General features: G+C 35.1%; 1 protein-coding gene across 1 annotated transcript in view; it reads left to right on the top strand.

Annotated features, from left to right (window-relative positions):
• LOC145293997 (dynein axonemal heavy chain 10-like) overlaps positions 1–21,750 on the top strand; it is a 345,710-nt gene that overhangs the window by 60,038 nt on the left and 263,922 nt on the right. Inside the window, exons 16-21 of the mRNA XM_080140914.1 lie at positions 5,014–5,171; positions 7,613–7,844; positions 12,548–12,802; positions 15,976–16,134; positions 18,273–18,389; positions 20,911–21,013. Coding sequence (XP_079997040.1) covers positions 5,014–5,171; positions 7,613–7,844; positions 12,548–12,802; positions 15,976–16,134; positions 18,273–18,389; positions 20,911–21,013 — 1,024 coding nt within the window. The remainder of the gene's footprint in view (positions 1–5,013; positions 5,172–7,612; positions 7,845–12,547; positions 12,803–15,975; positions 16,135–18,272; positions 18,390–20,910; positions 21,014–21,750) is intronic.

Genomic DNA, 21,750 nt, shown 5'->3' with positions numbered 1-21,750 from the left:
GTAGACTAACAAAAGAGGTCGGTAAAACAGTTGCATATAAACTGAACGAATAACAACAACATCTCTGTCACACAAGACTTACATATTTATTTATTTTTTTATTACCTAAACAAGAAAATCAAGGAAGGCATGATGTTCGTCTATCGCTTGCGAAGATGACCGTCGGGTTATGCCATTATTCTGTGGATTCCAAGATGGCTTGTTAGATCGATTCGAGCTCTGAAGTATTTCCCAGTATGTTGGACACCTGTGGGATAATTCTGTAGCAGAGGTGTTGGTTGCTCTGTCTTTTCTAATGTTACGTTTTCTCTTGCGTTCTTCATTGCGTGCGGATTCAGCAATTATAACCCCTTTGAAATTTGCAGCACACCAGGAATATCTGTCTTGGGCGAGTTTCGTTCCCATGAGTTAAAAGTCAAGTCGAATTATTTGAAGGAAACCTTCAGATTGTCCTTGGCCCGTTTCCGCTGTCATTCTGCATAGCATGACAAACACTGAGTGAATGTCAAATACATGCTATTAGATTTTGCTCTCATCAGAGAAAGCTTTTAAAGCACAAATAACATGATAAATATTACCGAAAATGTCCGTGCAGATAGCATTGTCTTTCCTGAAAGAAAGAATTGAACTCTATATAAGATGCACAGATATTCGAATCATCCTCTGTTCCATCGACGAAATGTTACATCCCTCTGTCTGTTCTACAAGTATTTTAATGATGAATGCTCTGATGAACTACAAGCACTTGTACCCCCTTGACGTAAATGCCCCTGAAAAATCCGACAAACAGCTAAATCCCACCCCTACACAATAGAGATCTCTAAGCGTTAGAACGCCTTCTACTCCAATAGTTTCTTCCCCAGAACTGCTAGATTTTGGAACTCCCTTCTGGGATTCTGCTTTCCCAACTGTAGTGACATTCAGAAGTTCAAGTGTAATGTGAACAGACATCTTGCTGCTCAAATCCCTTCATGATATCCCTGCAACTTATGTCCCCGATAGTGGGCCTCTATTTTAAAGTGGCACTGTGCCTTGTTTGGGGTGAAGATTGAATTAAAAAAAAAAGTTCTTTAATATCTCAAGCACTGAGTTAGTAAAGAAGTTGAAAGGTAATTTTCTTCTCCCCAATTAACCATTTAAAGTATATCCTTTTTGTGTTCTCTTAGTCTTACTGGAGTCCAGGACAAGAATTCATCTATTCTTGTGGAGTATCCAGATTCATGCTGTTGCTTGAAGTACATCATTTGGATAAGGTGTATCATTCCTCTCTAAAGCCAGTGTGGGAAAGCTATAATTAAATAGTATTTGGGCCACAAATACGATGTAATTTTGAATAGTCAGGATTTACTTGTAAGGCAAAGTATCCTTAATACCTTAGACACTCGAGGGCAGTGTCTAGTAAGCATTCAAGTTCTCTCCAGTAGGCATTAGAGGACTCGTAATATTTTAGAATGTTTCTCAAATCGATTTGCAGTGTACTTAACACAAAACAACTGCAGACACTTTATTTCTGAATTTTTTAGATGAGGATTGATCTCATCTCATCTCTGCCGCCTTTCAGGACGCTTCACCACCGAATCTACACGACTTCTCCAGTTCTTTCGATCTTGTATAACAGTTTGCCGGTCTTGAACACTTTCCAATCCTGTTTCCTGTAGCAGGTTGTCAATGTAGGTCATTCTTCTACCACGGTTTGAGTATCCATCTGTTGGTATCCAGTAAACTAACTTTCTGGCTTCCTCCTCACATTGTCTCATGCAGTGACCAGCTACTCTCATCCTTCTCTGCTGTACTTTCAGTGATACTGGTGGTAGATCACCATAAAGCTATTGGTTTGTTGCATGGCTCCTCTATGATGTATTGAGGGCCATCTTGAGCATCCGTGTGTAACAGCCATCCAGTCTCTTCTTCAGTGCATTTGTAAGAGTCCATATCTCAGCACTATAGAGAAGGACTGTTTCTACTGTGATAACAAAGAGTCTTACTTTCAACTTTTCTGAAAGAATGGATGACCATATCTTCCTCAACTTGTGACATGCACTCCATGCCAGTGCTTTTCTCACTTCAAAATCTTTTCCAGTGCTCTCTGACCCTGCTCCAAGGTACTGGAGGATTGATGATTTGTATTTAGATAATTCTGACTACTGTTCTCATTTTTAGCGCTAGTGTCTACAAGGACCCATGATGTAATGGATGGAGTACTAGGTAAAATTCAGTTGTAAAGCTACATTCTTCTACAGGTTGAAGGTTTATTCCTCAGTACAGGCGATACTCGAAATACAATTGGAAATCATTTCAAACTTTTACCTGGTCATGGCTGACAGAACAAGAACATGCTATCCCCGAAAATTAAATAAAGGATTTCTGAGTTCGTCAGAAAGATTCCTGAGTTTGATAAGATGCACCTGAAAAAGGGTGGAGGTTGCATCGGCCGAAACATTGTGAAAATAACACACATGATGAGAAGAGTAGTCTGAATAACCCAAATGATACAAACTGCAACCACTTTCCTTCTAAAATCGAGAAAAATATAATAAAAAAAAACACCCCGAAAATTTACAAAGCATCTATAATATAAATCTCACCTATCTTATTTATTTATTATTATTTGTTTATTAGTATGTATGTATGTCTGTCTACCTAAAACCTCAGAGGCGTCGGATTTTCACGAGATCAGTATCGTTTTGAAGGTCGACCCTTCACACGACAAATACAAAAAAATTGGCTAAAAACATTAATTTCTTCACCCTCAACTGGGCACTTTTCTATAGGGAAGGGTTGCTTTTTTTCGCCGATATTTCGAAAGTCATCTCCTCATTTCGATTGACTAGCCTTGCCCACTTCCGGTTTGGCGATGGGCGCAACAGCAAAGATGTCACGTTTTTTTCACGTTCGTCTCCTCCTTCGTGGTACGGGTTCAAGTCTGCCTGCCTACTAACACTTTTTTTTCCTCAACACAACCTCCAAACACCCGGGCAACACTGGGCACCCAGGCTAGTTATTATTATAAATTTGACCGGTACACAATGCCTGTTGTTGCATAAACTTCCTCTACAATGGGAGGTCCAATATCTCACATGTCATAACCCAATAAAATTCATGTTTGTCATTGAACACAAACCGACAAATCATAACAAAACAAATCACACCTTGTGTCTCACACTCCTCTTGTGACTGTGATCATCTTTATAAAGTGTGTTCTCACTGGAATTGAAACTTCAAAACAATCAAAGCAGAGAAAAATATTCTGAATTACAAGAAGAATCATTTACTAAGCTGTTGATGTTACCTTCTCTTCTGCTAGTTGTGGACAGAAAAGACATTCTGGGGGCTGCAGACATCTGGCGCTCTTACTTTATAATCGACTTTTAAGTCATTTCTTTACACATGTTGTCCACTCAAAGCTCCCCTAACGAATTCCTACTTCTCTCGCTCACTTTCTCTTTCAGTCATGTGATGTCATGTAGGTTTCTAGCATACAGCAGATTGAGGTGACATCTGAGTGTATACCTTGACCCTCTGACCCCGATTTCTTGTATACATGGTAATATTGCCCTGTGAATTTAAATAATCAGTTAACGAATTGACATGCCATTAAAATCATTTAATTAATGAAAATAATGGCGATATAGAGAAGCATGATTATCATAAAAAATAATAAATTTATACAAAAATATACTAACCACTATCACTGTGCACAACTTAGCTTTTATCAGGGAAGATCAACCCCCAAACCATCCACCAAGGGAAAATCTAAATTCTGCTTCCAAAGAACACTTGTTCCCTATCTTATAGTATATCATATTTAGTTCTTTCTCACTGCAAGAACTGTGATACTAGGGTCAGAAAATGGGATTGAGAAGTCAGCGCCCCTGAGGAGGGGCACTCTGACCTGCAAAAAGTACCTGTGCAGCCCTGTTGGCATTTCCCAGTGAGGGCGCCATAGGCGATTAGCAATAAACTAACTTCTTTTTCAAAGCGAGAAGGAAAAGCCTGGGTGGGTGGACCTCCTAGAACTGCACAGAACTTTACACCCATCCGCAAAATCAACAGGTACCGGATCATTCAGGAATGGGGTAATCTTTGTTGATTTTGGAGGCTCAGGATAAAAATCTCTGGCTGTATATAAGCAAATATATATATAGAACAAGAGACGTTGTTGTTTTGGTCACATTGAAAGAATGGGTGAGATTTCTTGGGTTAGTAAATGTAGAACAGTTGAGGTAGCAGGGAAAGACTGAAGAAATCGTAATGATGGATTTTTTTTTTTTTGACAAAAGAGTCATCACTTATCAAGGCCCAGAGATCACTCAAGGATAAAGTTTAATGAGTGTACAGTAGTTAATGGGACAATATAGTAATAACCTTTAGTAGTGGAAATTTGGTAAACTGGACTACTTAAGGGGATGACTCATCAAGTTATGTTGGACTTAAAGACGACCATATTATAATTAGCTGAAAAGCAGAGAAACAGGCGTGCAGTTCTAAGAAAGAAGCTTTGTTCATGGAATCTACATTTAGGTCTACGCACAGATGAAGAGCGGGGGAAATTATTGATAGTGATTTCAGCCAGACGAGTGTTTTTCGTGAAAGTTTGGCAAGGGGGACCATAGATTGGAGCTCAGACGAGTACTTGCCATTAATAAAAATGAAAACATTGCCAGAACAGTTGAGGTAACACTGTCAGTTGGCAGGGAAAGGTGAGGAAGTTATAATGATGTATTTGAGGGAAAGATAGTAAAAACAAAAAAAAACCTTGCCAGAGATAGCTTAGTTTGGAAGTCAATTTCAGACAGCATAGCTCTGTCACCGCCCCTACTACAGTGGGGAAGGATAGCACTTTGAAAGGGTGAGTTGTCGTGTGTTGTATGTTTGGGAGTGAGGAAATTGTTCTTTTATAATTCACTCGCTCTAACTTATTTAAATTTCTTCAAACAGTTCTTCATTGCAAGGAATGCTTTAAAAAAGAATTAACTGTAATCTTTTGCTTTTATTTTTTTTTTCCTTTTCTAGTTGATAACATCAAACCTGAAAGCTTACCAGAAATTGATATTCACTACACCGCTCTTCCATTTCGAAGCACTTCTTGCCGCCCCTGACGTCATTCTTCATCCAACTCCAAACGAAATTTATAAACTGTTCGTCCAATCCCTAAGAGACTGCAATGAAGGGTTACTTACTTTTGTACATCTCTTTTTATTTGTTTAAATTTTAATTCTTTTGTTAAAAGAAATTGTTGCATTTTTATGATAAAAAACAAAACAAAACAAAAAAAAAAACAATAACTTTGGTATCAGTCATCAAATGTTGAAGTAATAATAATAATAAATATGATGGACTCACCCGTCGATTTCGACTGATGAGCCTCCACCATAACAACTAAGTCTTCAACTGTATCTTCAGTAATTACTGCCTTCCATAGTTGTCGTCTGACCACGTTTTGACCAACTAATCTTCTGGCCGGCTTTGGGTAGGATTGAAACCGCTATCTTCATACAATGCTCACCTGGAACTGTAGAGATTCAACGTCTCTATCCACTGCGCCATGGGCCCCAAAGTGATTTAAGTGATTCCTATCCCATCGCGGTGAACAACCTGATGAAAGCCGGAGGAATAGTTGGCCGAAACGTCGTTGAACATCAACTATAAAAAGCTGAGGATAATAGTTCGCAAAATAAATAAATAAATAAAATAACAATTTTTCTCTACAAAACAACCAAACCAAACGCGATGAATAAATATCTGAAGATCTAAACAACTTGAAGCATAGTAACTTTTACCAAAATTACTGGATTCCTCATTAAATAACATGGAAAAGGGTTGATATGGCGTGAAATAAAACAACTAAACCAAATAAAAGCCTTTTAATATTCCAAATCAGCTAAAAATTGAGGACTATTTAATAGATGTATATTGTTAAAATTACACACACACACACACACACACACAAAAAAAAAAAATCAGAGGCATCTGAATTTTATAAAGGACATCCAATCCCTTTTTTGCATGAAATTAAATTAAACTATATATAGCCCACATTTGCTATCCTCATGTCTAACAGCTGTTTTCCAAAATATATTCATAATGATCGATTAATTAGCTTGGCGGTTGGTGTTCAATCGAGATAGTAATCTGAATATTGTTGTCATATTTTAAATTGAATGAAAAAAATTGTTTTTGAAGTTTGAAATGCGGACCATTTCTATTGTTTGAATTAGTTGAACACTTTGCTTGTTATTGTCACAACGTTTCCGCCGATGTAACTTTTTACCTTCTACAAGCGCATCTTTTGGAACTTATGAATCTTTATGGTGAACTCAAGAACCTATATGATACTTCGAACTGGGTCCTTTTTTTTATTCAATCCATTCAGAACAGTTTGTTCTTGTTCCATCAGCTACGATCGGGTGGAAGTGTTAAGTTGATGTTATTCTTAACATTCAACCTCCAGAAGACTGTCACTTAAAACTGATTGTAAATCAACGCTTTTAACTATTACGCCATGGGTTTATATTTAAAGGTGTTGATCGATAATTAAGTGATAATCTTCTATAATCTTAATAATCCTTACTATGCCCTTGCTACATAGGCGATAATAACTAAAGATCAATATCAGAATTCACACTTTATACCTAGTCATGGCTGATGAAACAGGAACAATCTGCGCTGTGGATTAAATGAACGGTCCAGATTGAAATTCTGTAGAAATTCTGGTTTGATGTGAAGATTTCTTAAGTTCAAAAAGATATATGTGAAGAAGATTGGAGTTAGTTTATCCAAACGTGAAAATAACATACAAAATGTGAATAGTAATCCAAATAATCCACATGTCAGATATTCAGGTAGGCGAGTTAACTAGTACATATATTAGCTAGTATGTATTAACAGTCTGGCGCTTCCAGATCAGGCTGTCTGAAGATATTGTCTTCCTGAGACGAAATGCGCCTAACAAATATGCTTTTTGTTTTTCTACTTCCTTTTGCAAAACTGAATTATGTTCTGCAAAACCAAAAACAAAAACAACAACCCACATTTTCCTTCTTCCTATTTCCCCCTTTCTCTTCCTTTCTCCCCCATTTCCTGATTGGTTTCTTTACTTAAAATGTACCGAGCATTATTACTGTTACCCTTTTCCCTCTCCCATTGCAAAACTCATTCATGTTGTGTAAGAGCAGGGAACAAAAACGATAGAATCCACTGTAAAACAACCAAACCAAACACTACAAACTAGTGATCGAAGATACAAAAAACTTGAAGAATAAAAACCTTCCACAAAATAACTGGATGCAACACGAATACTATTTCCAAAACAACTGGATTCGGTATTAAATAACTCGAAAAGAGTTGATATGCCATAAAACCAACCAACCAACCAACCAACCAACCAACCAACCAACCAACATATTAACAATTAAGATACATATGAATAGTAGTTTGAATAGCCTAAGTCACCAAATATATATATATATATATATATATATATATATATATATATATATATATATATATATATATATATATATATATTTTTATTTATTTTTTTTTTTGCACCTTATGTTATTTACTCGACTGGTTTAACTCTAGTAAGTTTCTTATTCTATGTTCATCGCAGGATGAAGAAGTTTATCCGCTGGATGAATGGCACGGTCATCATGTGTGAACCGCTTCACGTGGAAGGAGAAAATGAGCCGTACATCTTCTCTTTCTTTCCCGATGTTTCCAATCATCCGGAAGTGGTGGATCTGGAGAAAACGATCCAGAACAATGTAAAAACGATGCTCACAACGACTCAACGCAATCTCATGAAATGGAAGAAGTTTAGGTTCATCCTGAGCCCAGACAAGGTAAGATCAAGTAGAAACAGAAATAATATGATTGATAATTTATAATTAAAAATTAAAATTAAAAATCGGTTTCATAAGGAAGAAAACAAATCGATAAATTGTACGATCGTTTCGGAAATGATGTTTTTATTGAGATAGACAATAAGTCTTGGACAATACTTTTATCATATAATTGTTTGAAACAAAGTCCCCTCATCAGCAAAAATATTGGGTGTTTTTTTTTAAAGATACCAAAAATAAAACTAGCAAATATATATACATATATATATATATATATATATATATATATAATATATGGGTAGATTCCAATATATATATATATATATATATATATATATATATATATATATATATATTGGAATCTACCCATTCCCTCTCCCAATAAAAGACTTACTTTACTCTGAGAGTTTTGGCACACTTTCGGAATACTCGATTCTCTCATATTGCCAGTGTTTTGCCAATCTTTTCACTATTAGCAACTCGGCTAGAGACTTTTATTCTCGGCCTCCAAAATCAACAGAGATTAGACTATTCCTTGATTTTGTGATGGGAGTTTAATTCTGTGCAACTCTAAGAGGTCCACCCTCCTAAACTTTTCCTTCTCTCTTTCAGAAGGGGTTAGTTTATTGCTAATCGCATGAGGCGCCTTTACGGGGAATGCCGAAGGGGCTACCCAGGCACTTTTTGCAGGTCAGAGTACACTTCCTCGGGATGGGGGTGAGGTTGTAACTTCTCAATACCACTTTCTGACCCTGTTGTCTAAGTTCTTGCAGTGAGAGAAAACTAAAAACCTTTCCACAGTTAGCAAAAGACGATCTACATCACAGCAGATTTCAGTAGTCCAGCTCTTTGGAGGTATACTATAGTATACTGCTCACGACTGCTCAATATACTTATCAAGAAAAGAAAAGGTAAAAAAAAAAAAAATAGAAAGTAATTTTTACAAACGCAATAAAATTTACTTTTCTACCATAAGGTCTTCAGCGATTGTGCAGTATAGTTTCCATAAAACATGTAACAGAAAAAAAGCTCTCATATTGTCCAGTGTTTTTCCAATTTTTCCACTGTTAGCAAAAGATGCTTCACGTCACTGCAGATTTCATTTTGTTTTTAAGTGCCTTTTTACCCCAAGCAAGGCAAAGTGCCACTTTGATGTAGGGATCTACTATCTGGGACATAATTTGCAGGGATACTATGTAGGGAGTTGAGCAGCAATATATCTGTTTATATTACACTTGAACTTCTGCATGTCAGTACAGTCAGCGAAGCAGCGACCCAGAAGGGAATTCCAAAGTCTAGAAGTCCAAGGAAAAAAACTATTAGAGTAGAAAGCTTTCTGGCAAATAGGGATCTCTACTGTGTAGGGGTGGGATTTTGCTGTTTGTCAGGTTTATTTACATTAGGTTATGTTAGCATGCTACAAAAAGCATCGTTGATGATGGAGGGCCATCGTTTGTGTGGGGATGGATGGTTATTCCAACAGGATAATGGTGCAATGTCCGCTGCATGATGATGAAAATGGGATCTATCTCTTGGGACATCCTGCATGCTCACCGGACTTGAACCCAATTGAAAATGTTTGGGGAGGGATAACAAGAGATGCTTATCGAAATGACAAACAAAAAATGAACTTTGTGAAGCCATCTTCAGAAGCTGGATCAACATCCCCCACACCTTAATGGAAACTCTTATTTCTAGCATGCCCCAAAGAATTTTTGAAGTCATCAAAACCGGTGGAGGTAGAACTCATTATTAAATTTGGTTGGTGAATGAATATTTTCATGTACTTTTCATACAATTTCGTAGAATTTATATCCCTGCTCTTATAATTTTGATCAAGTGTAAAATGCCTCATTCTATAAAAATGCAAATTTCTGAATTAAATGTTTGGAATGTAGCTTTCTTTTTCCATAACCTTTTAGGTTGTAGTATTGGTAATCTTGTGGGGGGACTTAAAATCTATCCTAAAAAAAATGGCTTCTTTTTAAAGATTTTCAAGTGGTCTTAAATGTTGATCAGGAGTGTATCTGTTCCAACTCATGTTCCCTGTGATTTGGAGGCCTATTATAAGGTCTTTGACGATTGTTCAGTATAGTTATCAAGAAAAAAAAGACGTGAAAAAAAACAAACAACAAAAACAAATAGACAAGAACTGGTAAACGAATGAAAGAAAATTTACTTTTCCACCATAAGGTTTTCGACTACTGCTCAGTATCAAGGAAAGAAATAGTGGGGAAAAAATGCAAATAGACAATAACTGTTACCAAACGCAAGAAAAGTTACTTTTCTACTATAAGGTATTCGACGATTGCTTAGTATAGTTATCAAAAAAAACAAAACAAAAAAAAAAACAGGTGAAAAAAAGACACAAATAGACAACAAAGAACTGTTACCAAACGCAATAGAATTTACTTTTCTACCACATGGCCTTCAGCAATTGTGCCATATAGTTATCAAGAAAAAAAGAGGTGAAAAATCAACACAAATAGACAACAAAGAACTGTTACCAAACGCAATAGAAATTACTTTTCTATTTATATTCTTTTCACATTTGTTTACTGATCGTAAGATTATCTATGCATTTGTCAGCATCATTTTTACTTAACGCAACCAGCATGTTTTTCGAGATGGATGGCAATTTTGCCAGGATTTTGTTCGATACAGTGCAAAGCATTTTGAAACAAAGAAATTAAGAAGAGTTTCAGTAAGTTAAAAATATACAGATCGGTCGAAAATTAAATATTTGACTAATTAGTGACAATTGTATTTTTGTTTGATTTTCAATTTTTCAGTTGTTAATCATATGAGAGTTAACCTTCATAATCAAATAAAGAAACGACGCCAACTTGAATCTGTTCTTATAAGCCTTCTAGGAAACGATACAAAATCTGGAAAAAAAGAAAAAAAAAACACTTCACTTAAAAAGAAGTTCCAAAAGTGAAAAACTATGCAAGGTGACAGATTAACTTTGTATTTGATAAAAGTTATTTTTCTTGTAAAATTTTTTTTTTTTCATTCCCTTGTTTCTTAATTATACTGCACGATCGTCAAGTCTTCTAATAAGAAATTCTTCCTTAAATACTCAGTATATCATTCTTTTAGGACCTCCTATGACACACATAGTCAAACCAGTTAATTCTTTTTTTCTTGATGATATCATTTCAAAACCCGAAATTTTCTTTGATTTGGGTTATCCTACAATAATCCAAATGAATTTTGGTAACTGTGGTTCTCAGACAGTCGTTTTCAAATATACAGAACCTGCACTTTTAAAGTCTAAGTCTCAAAAGCGCCTCTAGCAATTGGAACCACAATTGCATTGTAGAATATAAGTTTCAAAGTATAAAATACATTTTTTCTACTCCAGATAGATTTCTTTAGTCTGCCAAAATGTTGTATTTCTATTCTGCTTAAAAGAATAATGACACATTGTTATATATGAGAATATAGGGATATATCTTTATTCTGAGTGGTTGTGAACCTGTGTGGTTGAGTGAGGGAGAAAGACGCACATGCAAGAATTTGATGACTGGATTTTAGTTGATTCCAAATTACCAACCAACTGACGATATCAATTTCAGACTACTATTACATAACAATTTGTGAACCCTTTGCAAACGTCCACATGGAACTTCATTGTTAATGTAGTCACACCCAAGGGTGTTTAATTCAGATACAGAGTGTTTCTGCTGGGCACTTATGTTTTGCAGGTGGTTTCAGTCAACAGTTATTTTATTTTTGACAATCTACCATATTTTTTCCAACTAGGGGCATATTTTTGACAATTAATCATATTATGTTTTTTCTTCCAGCCAGGTGTGTGTCTATACCAAGTGCATCTACTTCTGTCAAATAACCTTTCAGTACACCCGGCCTGGATATTTAACAAGTGATGGTTAATGCAATCTTTCTGATCACATCGCTTTCAGAATTGAAGCTTTGAGAAAAATGACAGTTGACATAAAACATGTATTATGACCATTAATGATAATTGGTGCAATTTATTTGATAAGATATAATCATTTAGTCCCTCATTATCTCATATCAATCGAGTGGTCGACTAACGCAGAAAAGTAATGAAACCCATGCGACTACTCTATGACTAATGTATTCACCTGTCCAGATTTGTTCTAAAAATGGAGCAAGAAAAATGGCTGTCTCAAAGAAAAAAAAATGAACGAAGGGAAGTAATTCACTTCCAGAAAGCATAAAGAAAAATTGAAAAAGTCTTCCCTTTATAATTACAATATTATATTATACTAGGTTTATGCAGCGTTGCCTGGGTAAATGAATAACCAAATAGTTAAAAAAAAAAAAAAAAAAGTAACTTTGGAGCGGTACAATAATCCATTATTCCAGCAACCTCAGCAACAGATTGGATATAAGTCTTCCATATGGCAAGTGGTTCGATGTAATAGAAAGAAAAAGAAAGAAATCAAGAAAAAGAAAGCTGACTGTTTGACCTAGTTTCAGTGTTGTTTTTTAAGCAACATACAATCAGAATGAAAAAGTGTTCGACCCCCCAAACACATGCACTGATTTGGTCTCTAGTAACCTTAAGGAAATAAATATTACAGTATTTTTCTTTTTTACAATAACCAGATTATACTGAATCCAATGATATAATGTATGTATAAATGTATCATGTGTAGTTTCTGACTACGACTTTGTTTTGTATAATAGATTATGTTAATCTTTTTCAGCATGGCCAACTTGATAGATGGTACCAAACAAACCCGAGCGTGGTAGCCTTCGATGACAAACTGCATAACTATTACCAAGCAATCGAGGAAATCAAAAATATGCCCCTCACCCAAGTGCAGGGTTGCATAGAGCTACGACTTCACCCGCTGGCATCTTCCGTCAAAGAGCATGCACTGCAATGGGTGGCAAATCTTGGGAAACTGCTGCATCAATCAGCCTGGGAAAATCTGTCATCTCTTACGGAACTCCTCAAGGTCAGTCAAGTTGTGAATGTCTGTTATGTAAGCAGAGGTGGGAGTGTATTTTTTTCTTTTCTTTTGGATTTCGCTATCATATTAACGTTCGAGATCGATTTTCCATGAAATATGAATTATAGTACTGCAGAAAAGATGTAGACATTTAATAAAATGCAAATAATAAAGTAAAGCAGGTTTCTGTCGTCATCGTCATCATCATCATAATCAGCAACAGCAGCAGCAATAGCAGCAGCAGCAGCAGGATGTTGACGGTGGCTAAGTGATTAACAACACGAACTGACAGTGTGTGTGTGCCAAGTTCGAATCCAGTTTGTTCCACAGAACCACTTTCATTTAAGAATGTTGGTAACCTTCATGTGGTCCTTCCCATAAGTACCCGATGTCTTTCTGGAAAGAATTCTAACTAGAAAGATATCAGGGAAACAAATGCCAGCAATAATCATCTGATTCATACAAAATGAATGAATGATACTCAATAGTAACAACGACAGCAGCATATTTTGTTTAGCGTCTATTTTATATGCAATAAACGGTTTTAAAAAAATTGACTTCTAAACTAACCTATCTCTGGCCAGGTTTTTATTTATCCCTTTTTTTCTGAAGTCCATTTTTATCACTTCCTCCCATAGTTTCCTTAAACTTCCGCTATGAACTGAAACCTTCTACCTCAGCTGTTCCCCACCTACTAACCCAAGAACTCTCGTCAGTTCTTCCAATATGACCATTACATTGAAGTTTACTCTTCTGCACACATCTTTTTATAACTGTCCAACTAGTGCTACCAGATCAGGCTGTCTGAAGATATTGACTTCCTGAGACGAAATGCACCTAACATTGATGCTTTTTGTTTTTCTACTTCCGTTTTCAAAACTTAATTATGTTTTTCAAAAAAAAAAAAACAACCCACCTTTTCCCCGTTTTCTTTCTTCCCATTTCCCCTTTCTCTTTCTATCCCCCCACTTCCTGACTGGTTTCCTAACTTAAAATGTACCAAACATTAATACTGTAACTCTTTTCTGTCTCCCATTACAAAAAAAATAAAAAATAACTGGATTCGGCATTGAATAACCCAAAAAAGGTTGATATATTGTAAAACAAAACAATCAAACCAAATCTATAACTGAGCAGATTTAAACTTCTGTTGAATATGGAGCTGAGGAAAAACCGATGAAAGCAGAGATGTGCACACGCGCACATTCCAGATGGATTTTAATCTATATTCTTGTGTCCCATGAAAATGACTGGAATTGTAATTATCATGAACACAAAGAAATGTTTACATTCCAGGTCAGGAGATTATGAATTGTGCAATGTAAAATAACAAAGTACAGTGTAATATCTTAATATTTGCATTTGAGGAATGTGGGTTGATGTCTATATAAGATAGAATATTAACAACCGAAAGAGAGAGAGAGAGAGAGAGAGAGAGAGAGAGAGAGAGAGAGAGAGAGAGGAGAGAAGATCAACAGCCATCGAGTGTGATTGACATTTTTTCAGACGTTGCTGCCACACACAAACCAACCCCTACAACTAAACCTCTCTCTCTTTTTGTTGTTTGATGTTTGATGGGCAAAAGCTTAATTGTAAATAAACTTATATGTTGATGAATTCGTTTCTGTGTTGATTTTGAGAATAATGACAAAAGAATTGTTAGGTGTATATATGATTTTAGCAAGCATGTGAAAGTGCAAGCTAGAAAATTATATACATTCAACAATGCAACACTCTCTTTGAGGTCATCAGAACTAAGTCTATCTTTAAAACTCACATTATGCATCTATAGTGTTATTGTTGAACCTCGACTGGACACATGGAAATAAATAACTACAACACAAAAGTAAAGTAGAACAGATATATTGAGATCAATAAAGTATATACAATATTTATATAGAGTCCATTGGTATAGTCATGCGGAGACCGTTCCTGGAGAAGCTGTCAGCTGGGTAGTCATCAACTCTCGATCTCATGTCTCTCTGAGTGTCTTATTGGGTCTCTTTCGTCTTTACGGTACCAACTATATTTATATGATTGACACTCCACATATGCTAATTAGGTAGATCTTACCACAACAGTTGTTCTCATATTATTTGTCGCAATGCAACACATATCTTCAGCCCTCACTGGCCAGAATCTTCCTTCCGTGCACACTACATACACTTATCTGATAGACTTTTACCTTGGTCGACAGTAGTGACTCTCTGCTGGTTAGTAATGACAGAAGTTCCCTGAACTTACTCAATCCACTCCAAATGCTTGCAATCGCACCAGCTCCACTCTGTGCTCCAATTCTATCATCAAGCTAACAAAACCTCTCGACAACTGCAACAGTTTGTGTGTTTGTGAATAACAATATTCTTCCAACATAATACATCTAATATATAAAAGGGAGGTAGTACCAGGAGCAATGCAGAATCGATTTCTACTAATTATGTGTGGTGCTGATGCTGGTAGTGGTAATGGCCAGCCTTAGGCGACTGCAATTTATGCGGCCACAGTGAGCCTCATGATTTCCTAGGCCTCACACTGATTCATTTATTTTTTTTCAAAATCTTATTTTTCAGTTGTTATCCCTATCACTGCCCACACAGAACCCCTGCACAATCCATTGTGCACAGGGCCCCACAGTATTTAAGACCGGTCCTAGTGGTGGTGATTGCAACAATAATTTAAAAAAAAATTTTGTATGATGGCAATAATAATAATAATAATCATTACATTTAACCCGGAAAAGAAAAAAACAAAAGCTTCCCTGCTCTTCTTATCTTTCTAAATTACAGAAAATACAGATTTTGAAAAATTATAAAGTTTTAAATTTTAATTTTTCCCTCTTCAGTAATAAAGGCGTAAAACGCAAAGTAGCCATTTCAAATTACTTGGGAATATATAACTGTTTTATTTGATTAATGAACCTTTCACATTTTCATTTATTCATTTCCTTAATCAATTAAAATTGCACGAGACAGTTCCTCATTATGCCACATCTAGAGTTGTTGGTCTTTGTTCCGTTTCCTTTTCTGTAAGATTGTTAAGAATTGCATCTCGGTTAAAAGATGAAGCTTAGTGATTTCTTACACTGTGTTTCACCTTACACTCTCGAAATGGCGACCTGGAAAAGTCGATTTGTATACGGGTTGTTTTATTGGCTAATCTTATTTTATTTCTATCTTCAGAGTAAGAACGAAGATTTGGACCACATTCCCAAAATGCTGGAAGACCTCAAGTTCGTTCTGATGACCATCAACTCTATCCGCCTGATGTCCATTACTGTGGAATCGAGAGCCAACGACATACGAGAGCGTTATCGCACAATGGAAATGCATAATATTTCGGTAAATAAATTTGAAATTTGTTGCAATTTTCATCTCAACAACCCTGCCACCTCCTTCTAGCCAGATTTAATTTCTCCAGTCACCACTTGGCGTACACCTACCTGATAGATGCTTTCGTTGGTCAACAGTGGTAATACTATGCTGATTAGTAATGACAGAAGTTCCTTGAACTTATTCCATCTACTCCTAACTCTTGCAATCGCACTAATATTAGCTCTCCCCAGTGTATCATCCAGGTATAAAACTTTTTGACAAGCTCAATAGAGTTTCTGAATTTTGGAGATGAACATTGGTTATTCGTATTATTTGAATTCATTGGACTACTGTTGTCATCTTGAGTGTCATTTTCACAACGTTTTGGTCGATGTAACCTCCGACTTTCTTCAGGTGTATCTTGTTGTACTCAGGAATGTTTCTGTCAAACTCAGGAATTTTGACAGAATTTCGAGAAGAACCCTTTATTATATATAGATGTGTGATGATTTTTTTTTTTTTTGTAACTTCGGGTTCGTACCGTTTTGTTAAAATGTTTCTGAATTTTTTAGATGAGCATTGATAATTTGTATCTGAGAATAGTAGTCCGAACAATACACTGTATCTGTCCTGGTTCTCTGTCATACTGCCACTGAGCAACGCCGGTTCACGGGTCATGTTAGGTAACAATCTATTCTGTTTATCTATATATCTATAAAAGTGAACGTGTCTGTGTGTCTGTCTGTCTGTCTGTGTACATTTCCCTACGCAATAACTCTGTCAATTTTTAGTCTACAGACTCGAAATTTGATATACAGGGCACTGACATTTAGGAAAATCTATGTGATTGGTTTTCAGCCAGAAATTTGGTTGTTAAAGGGTCAAAGTTCAACGATTTGACCTTTGAGAACTCTACCAAACTCCTCCGACAATTTTGGGTCTAAACACTTGAAATTTTAGATATAGGTTCCTTGGACATGGATCTAACTTAATAACTTGATTTGAGCCAAAAACACTAAATGTTAACGGGTCATATTAGGGGGTCAAAGTTTTTTTTTTTTTTTTTTTTTTGCTCAACATACACCTCCAAGCACCCGGGCAACGCTGGGCTGAAATGCTAGTATACCTATAAAAGCGAAATTGTGTGTGTGTGTGTATATTTTCCTACCAAACTACTATCAATTTTTAGTTTACAGACTCGAGATTTGACATAAGGGGTATTGAGATTTGGGAAAATCTATTTTATCGGTTTTCGGCAAGAAATTTAGCTGTCAAGGGGTCAAAGTTCAACGATTTGACCTTTGAAAACTCTACCAAACTCCTACGCCAATTTTGGGTTTAAACACTTGAAATTTTAGATGTTGGTTACTTGGACATGGATCAAACTTTTTAATTTGATTTGAGCCCAAAATAATAAATGTTAATGCGTCAGAATTGGAGTCAAAGTTGAAGAAATTTTGACCTTTGCGGTCTCTACCAAATTACTCAGCCAATTTTTTATCTAAACATTTAAAATTTTACATAAAGTGTATTCAGACATAAGGCAAGCTTTTTAATCGGTGTTTAGCCGAAAAATTGGCTGCCAAGGGGTCAAAGTTCAAAAGATTTTACCTTTGTAGTCTCTAGCAAACTATTCAGCCAATTTTCGATCTAAACATTTAAAATTTTACATAAGGGGTATTCAGACATGCAGCAAACATTTTAATCAGTTTTGGGGCGAAAATTTGGCTGCCAAAGAGGTCAAAGTTAAAAGAGTTGACCTTTGCAGACTCTACCAAACTCCTCCGCCAATTTTGGGTCTAAACATTTGAAATTTTAGATGTAGGTTACCTGAACATGAGTCAAAATTTTTAATACATATATATATATATATATATATATATATATATATATATATATATATATATATATATATATATATATATATACATATGCACATAAAGTTATGAACAGTACATAAAGCCCGAGCAAAGCCGGGCTGAACTGCTAGTAAAGCTAGGTAAAAATAGAAATTGACATACCCAGGTATTGTACCAGCATTGCTCAAGGTGCAGAGATAAACTAGTAATTGAGAGAAAAAAAAACATTATAAAAGTAACGAATATTCATAAAAACCTTAAAATAAATATTTGTATCCAATTAAAAAAATGTGATTTATTTTCCAGATCCCTGATGAAGAAAAAGAAGCGGCAGCTGGCATTTTTGATCTTTGGGAAGATTTGGTTTTAAAGTCAAAGAATATCGATGCCAGTTTGACGGTTGTGAAAAAGAAATTCACTGAGGTAAAATCTTTGCATTAAAACTATTTCCAACCTTAATCTCGTATCTTTCAAATCCATTGTTATTTTTAAATGTACACTAGCATCTATATGCAAGGCTTTGTTTGCTTGGATTTAATTTCATAACTAAATCCACAAATTCAATGAACGGATCTTATTTTGATTCGTCCAAAATCTCTACATGAAGTTTTGTCCATCCGTAGGTCTGACATATTTCAGTTTGAAATAGTATTTTATTTAGTCTGTCAAAATTTAAGTTTGAAGTAGCTTTTTTAAAATTTAGTCTGTAAATGAATATACCATAAATGTATTTATCTCGTATCTTTAATACATATATATATATATATATATGTATGTATGTATGTATGTGTGTATATGTATGTATGTATGTATGTATGCATGTATGTGTATATATGTATGCATATTTTTATGTATATATATATATATATATATATATATATATATATATATATATATATATATATATTAGTGATGGCACGATTCCAATATTTTCCCCGATTCTGATACAATTACTGATTCCGCGCTAAATTCCTGATTCCAATACAATTACCGATTCCGATTCTTTATAAATCTCTAATTATTTAACTATAAGATTATTATTTCCTCCAATTTTCATAAAAACATATATGTTACATATGCAGATATTTTCCTAAACGTTAAAATCCACTTGTGGGGGATGATCTATCGATTTTACTTTCACTGGTAATTTAAAATCAATAAATATTTTATCATTATTACCAGCAGTGGGAGATTTTGGTTTAAACAATATCAAATAAAAAAAGACAATTAAAAGAATCGTTTTGGCATCGGAAAATAAGCATCAATTTTACTGATTCCGATACCCTCAAATCTTCCGATTTTTCCGATTCCGATTAATCGTACCAACACTAATATATATATATATTAGTGTTGGGACGATTTATTAGAATCGAGAAAAGCGGAACGTTTTAAGGTATTGGAATCAGTATCAGAATCGGAGAAAATTGTGCCTATTTTCCGATGCCAAAACCGATTCTTGTAATTGTTTATTATTTGGTTTGTTTTCGTTTAAAAACTTAATTATTTATTACTGCTACTAAAGATAAAAATGGTAAATATGTGTTGGTTTTAAGCTATAAATAAATTTATAATGTATCAATCATCCACACAAGTGTTTTTTATGTTCATGAAAATATATCACATAGGTATCTCAAAATAGGAAAATATATCACATAGATATCTCACTACTGATGCAATTCTCTATCTATATAAAAGCCAAGTACGCCCAAGGATGGAATACTGCTGCCATATCTGGGCAGGAGCTGCTAAAAACAGCCTATCTTGCCTTGACAGAGTACAAAATAGACTTTGTGGCTTAGTGGGGGATGCCCTTTTCTCTTCCCTGCAACCTCTCTCCCATAGAAGAGACGTTGCGAGCCTATCTTTGTTTTATCGTTATTTCCATGGCAGGTGCTCGTCTGAGCTCCAATCTCTAGTCCCCCCTCGCAAATCTTTTACGAAAAACACCCGTCTAGCTGAAACCACTGTCAGAAATTTTCCCCACTCTTTATCTGTGCCTAAATCAAAGCATAGATTCCATGAACAAAGCTTCAAAGGTTTTTACGGTAATTTAAATAAAAACAACTCTGTAAATAAATATTTACTGATTTTAAAAGAATCAGAATTAGTGATTGTATGGGAATCGGGAATTTAAAACAGAATCGGTAAAAATTTTGGAATTGTCCCATCACTTATATATATATGAGAGAGAGAGAGAGAGGGGGGGGAGATTAACAATTGTGAAATTATTTATCTGCTTTAAATATTAAGTGAATAAATGGATATCGTTTCCGAAACGATCGTACACATAATTTGATTTTGTTATGTTTCTCCCTATGAACCAGATTAATAATTTCACAATTGTTAACCTCTCATCCTCTCTATTAACATAGCTCTAGGAAATTACACCTATCGAGTTCATCATATATATGTAATACTCCGAGCACAGCACCTTTGAAATATTAATACATTTAACTGAGGCTTTGCTCTTTTAGACTTTGGTCTATTACTCTCTCTCTCTCTCTCTATATATATATATATATATATATATATATATATATATATATCTTGGACGCTTTTCCAACCTTGAAAACTATATTAATTTTTTTTTTTTTAATTTAATTTTTCAATCCTTCGTTGGAAAATGATTTCATCAATAAGTCATTTAATTTGCTGCAATCGCTGAATTAATTTACTTTCTCAAACAATATTCCTAAGTTTTCAGGGATCATCAGTTGCTTACCATGAAACACTATTTTGGGGGATTCAAAAACAAAACAGTATATTAAATCATAGCTCCCCAGCAGTGTTGATCAAACACCACCTCTAAACAAAAGAGTAAAAAATGTTCCTGATATTGGATCCTTTTTCTTTTTTTTTTTTTTTTGCTCCAGATCACTTAGTTTGTCATCAGCATTATATTTTTGACTTATTCACTTTTTAAAAAATTTTGTTTGTTTTTCAGATTACACAAAAAGAAATAAAGACTTTCAGTTCGAAGCTGAAAGAATTCTATGAACGATTCAAAAGACATGGCCCAGGAAGTGTGGGGGCAGATTTAGACAGAGGTAGGGCTTACAATTTAACCAACCAACTATAAGCGGTTATAAATATTGTCTCATATCATATTGTTTGGAACACGTTTTAAATATTGGAAGAATTATAAAATGAAATAAAAACTTGTTAATTTCATCTCTCTCTCTCTCTTTCTCTCTCTCTCTCTCTCTCTCTCTCTCTCTCTCTCTCTCTCTCTCTCACACACACACACACACACACACACACACATATATTGCTATATTTTGGCAGCATTTTTGTCTTATGCATATTTCGTAAAACAGCAGGGATAATTCCCGTTTGTTTCTCTTGCGATCTTTCTTTGCCATTTGGCGGGCCAATGTTCAAACGTTCTGTTCGAAGATAAAAAGAAATTCGCTATATGATCAAGCTTTTTAATCGGTTTGGGTCGAAAATTTTTAGTTACCAATATATAAATGTATGTATGTATGTATATTTGCATGACTGCCTAAAACTTTCGACAGAGGCGGCAGATTTTTACAAGATCAGTATCGTTTTAAATTTCGACCTTTCACACGACAAATACTGAAAAATTGGCTAAAAATATATCTTCACCTTAAACTGGGCATTTTTCTAAAGGGGGGGTCGCTTTTTTCGCCGATATTTTTGAAAGTCATCCTCTACTTTCGATTGTCTAGCCTTAATTAAAACATACGTCACTTCCGGTTTGGCGGTGGTCGTAACAGCAAAGACGTCAGGTTTTTTCCCTGTTCTTTTCCTCCTTCGTGGT

Source organism: Euprymna scolopes, chromosome 2 (assembly GCF_053919585.1).
Source record: "Euprymna scolopes isolate OS-2025 chromosome 2, ASM5391958v1, whole genome shotgun sequence".
NCBI lineage: Eukaryota > Metazoa > Mollusca > Cephalopoda > Sepiida > Sepiolidae > Euprymna > Euprymna scolopes.
Note: the sequence above shows the minus strand (reverse complement) of the source record. Positions and strands in the feature narration are given on the sequence as shown.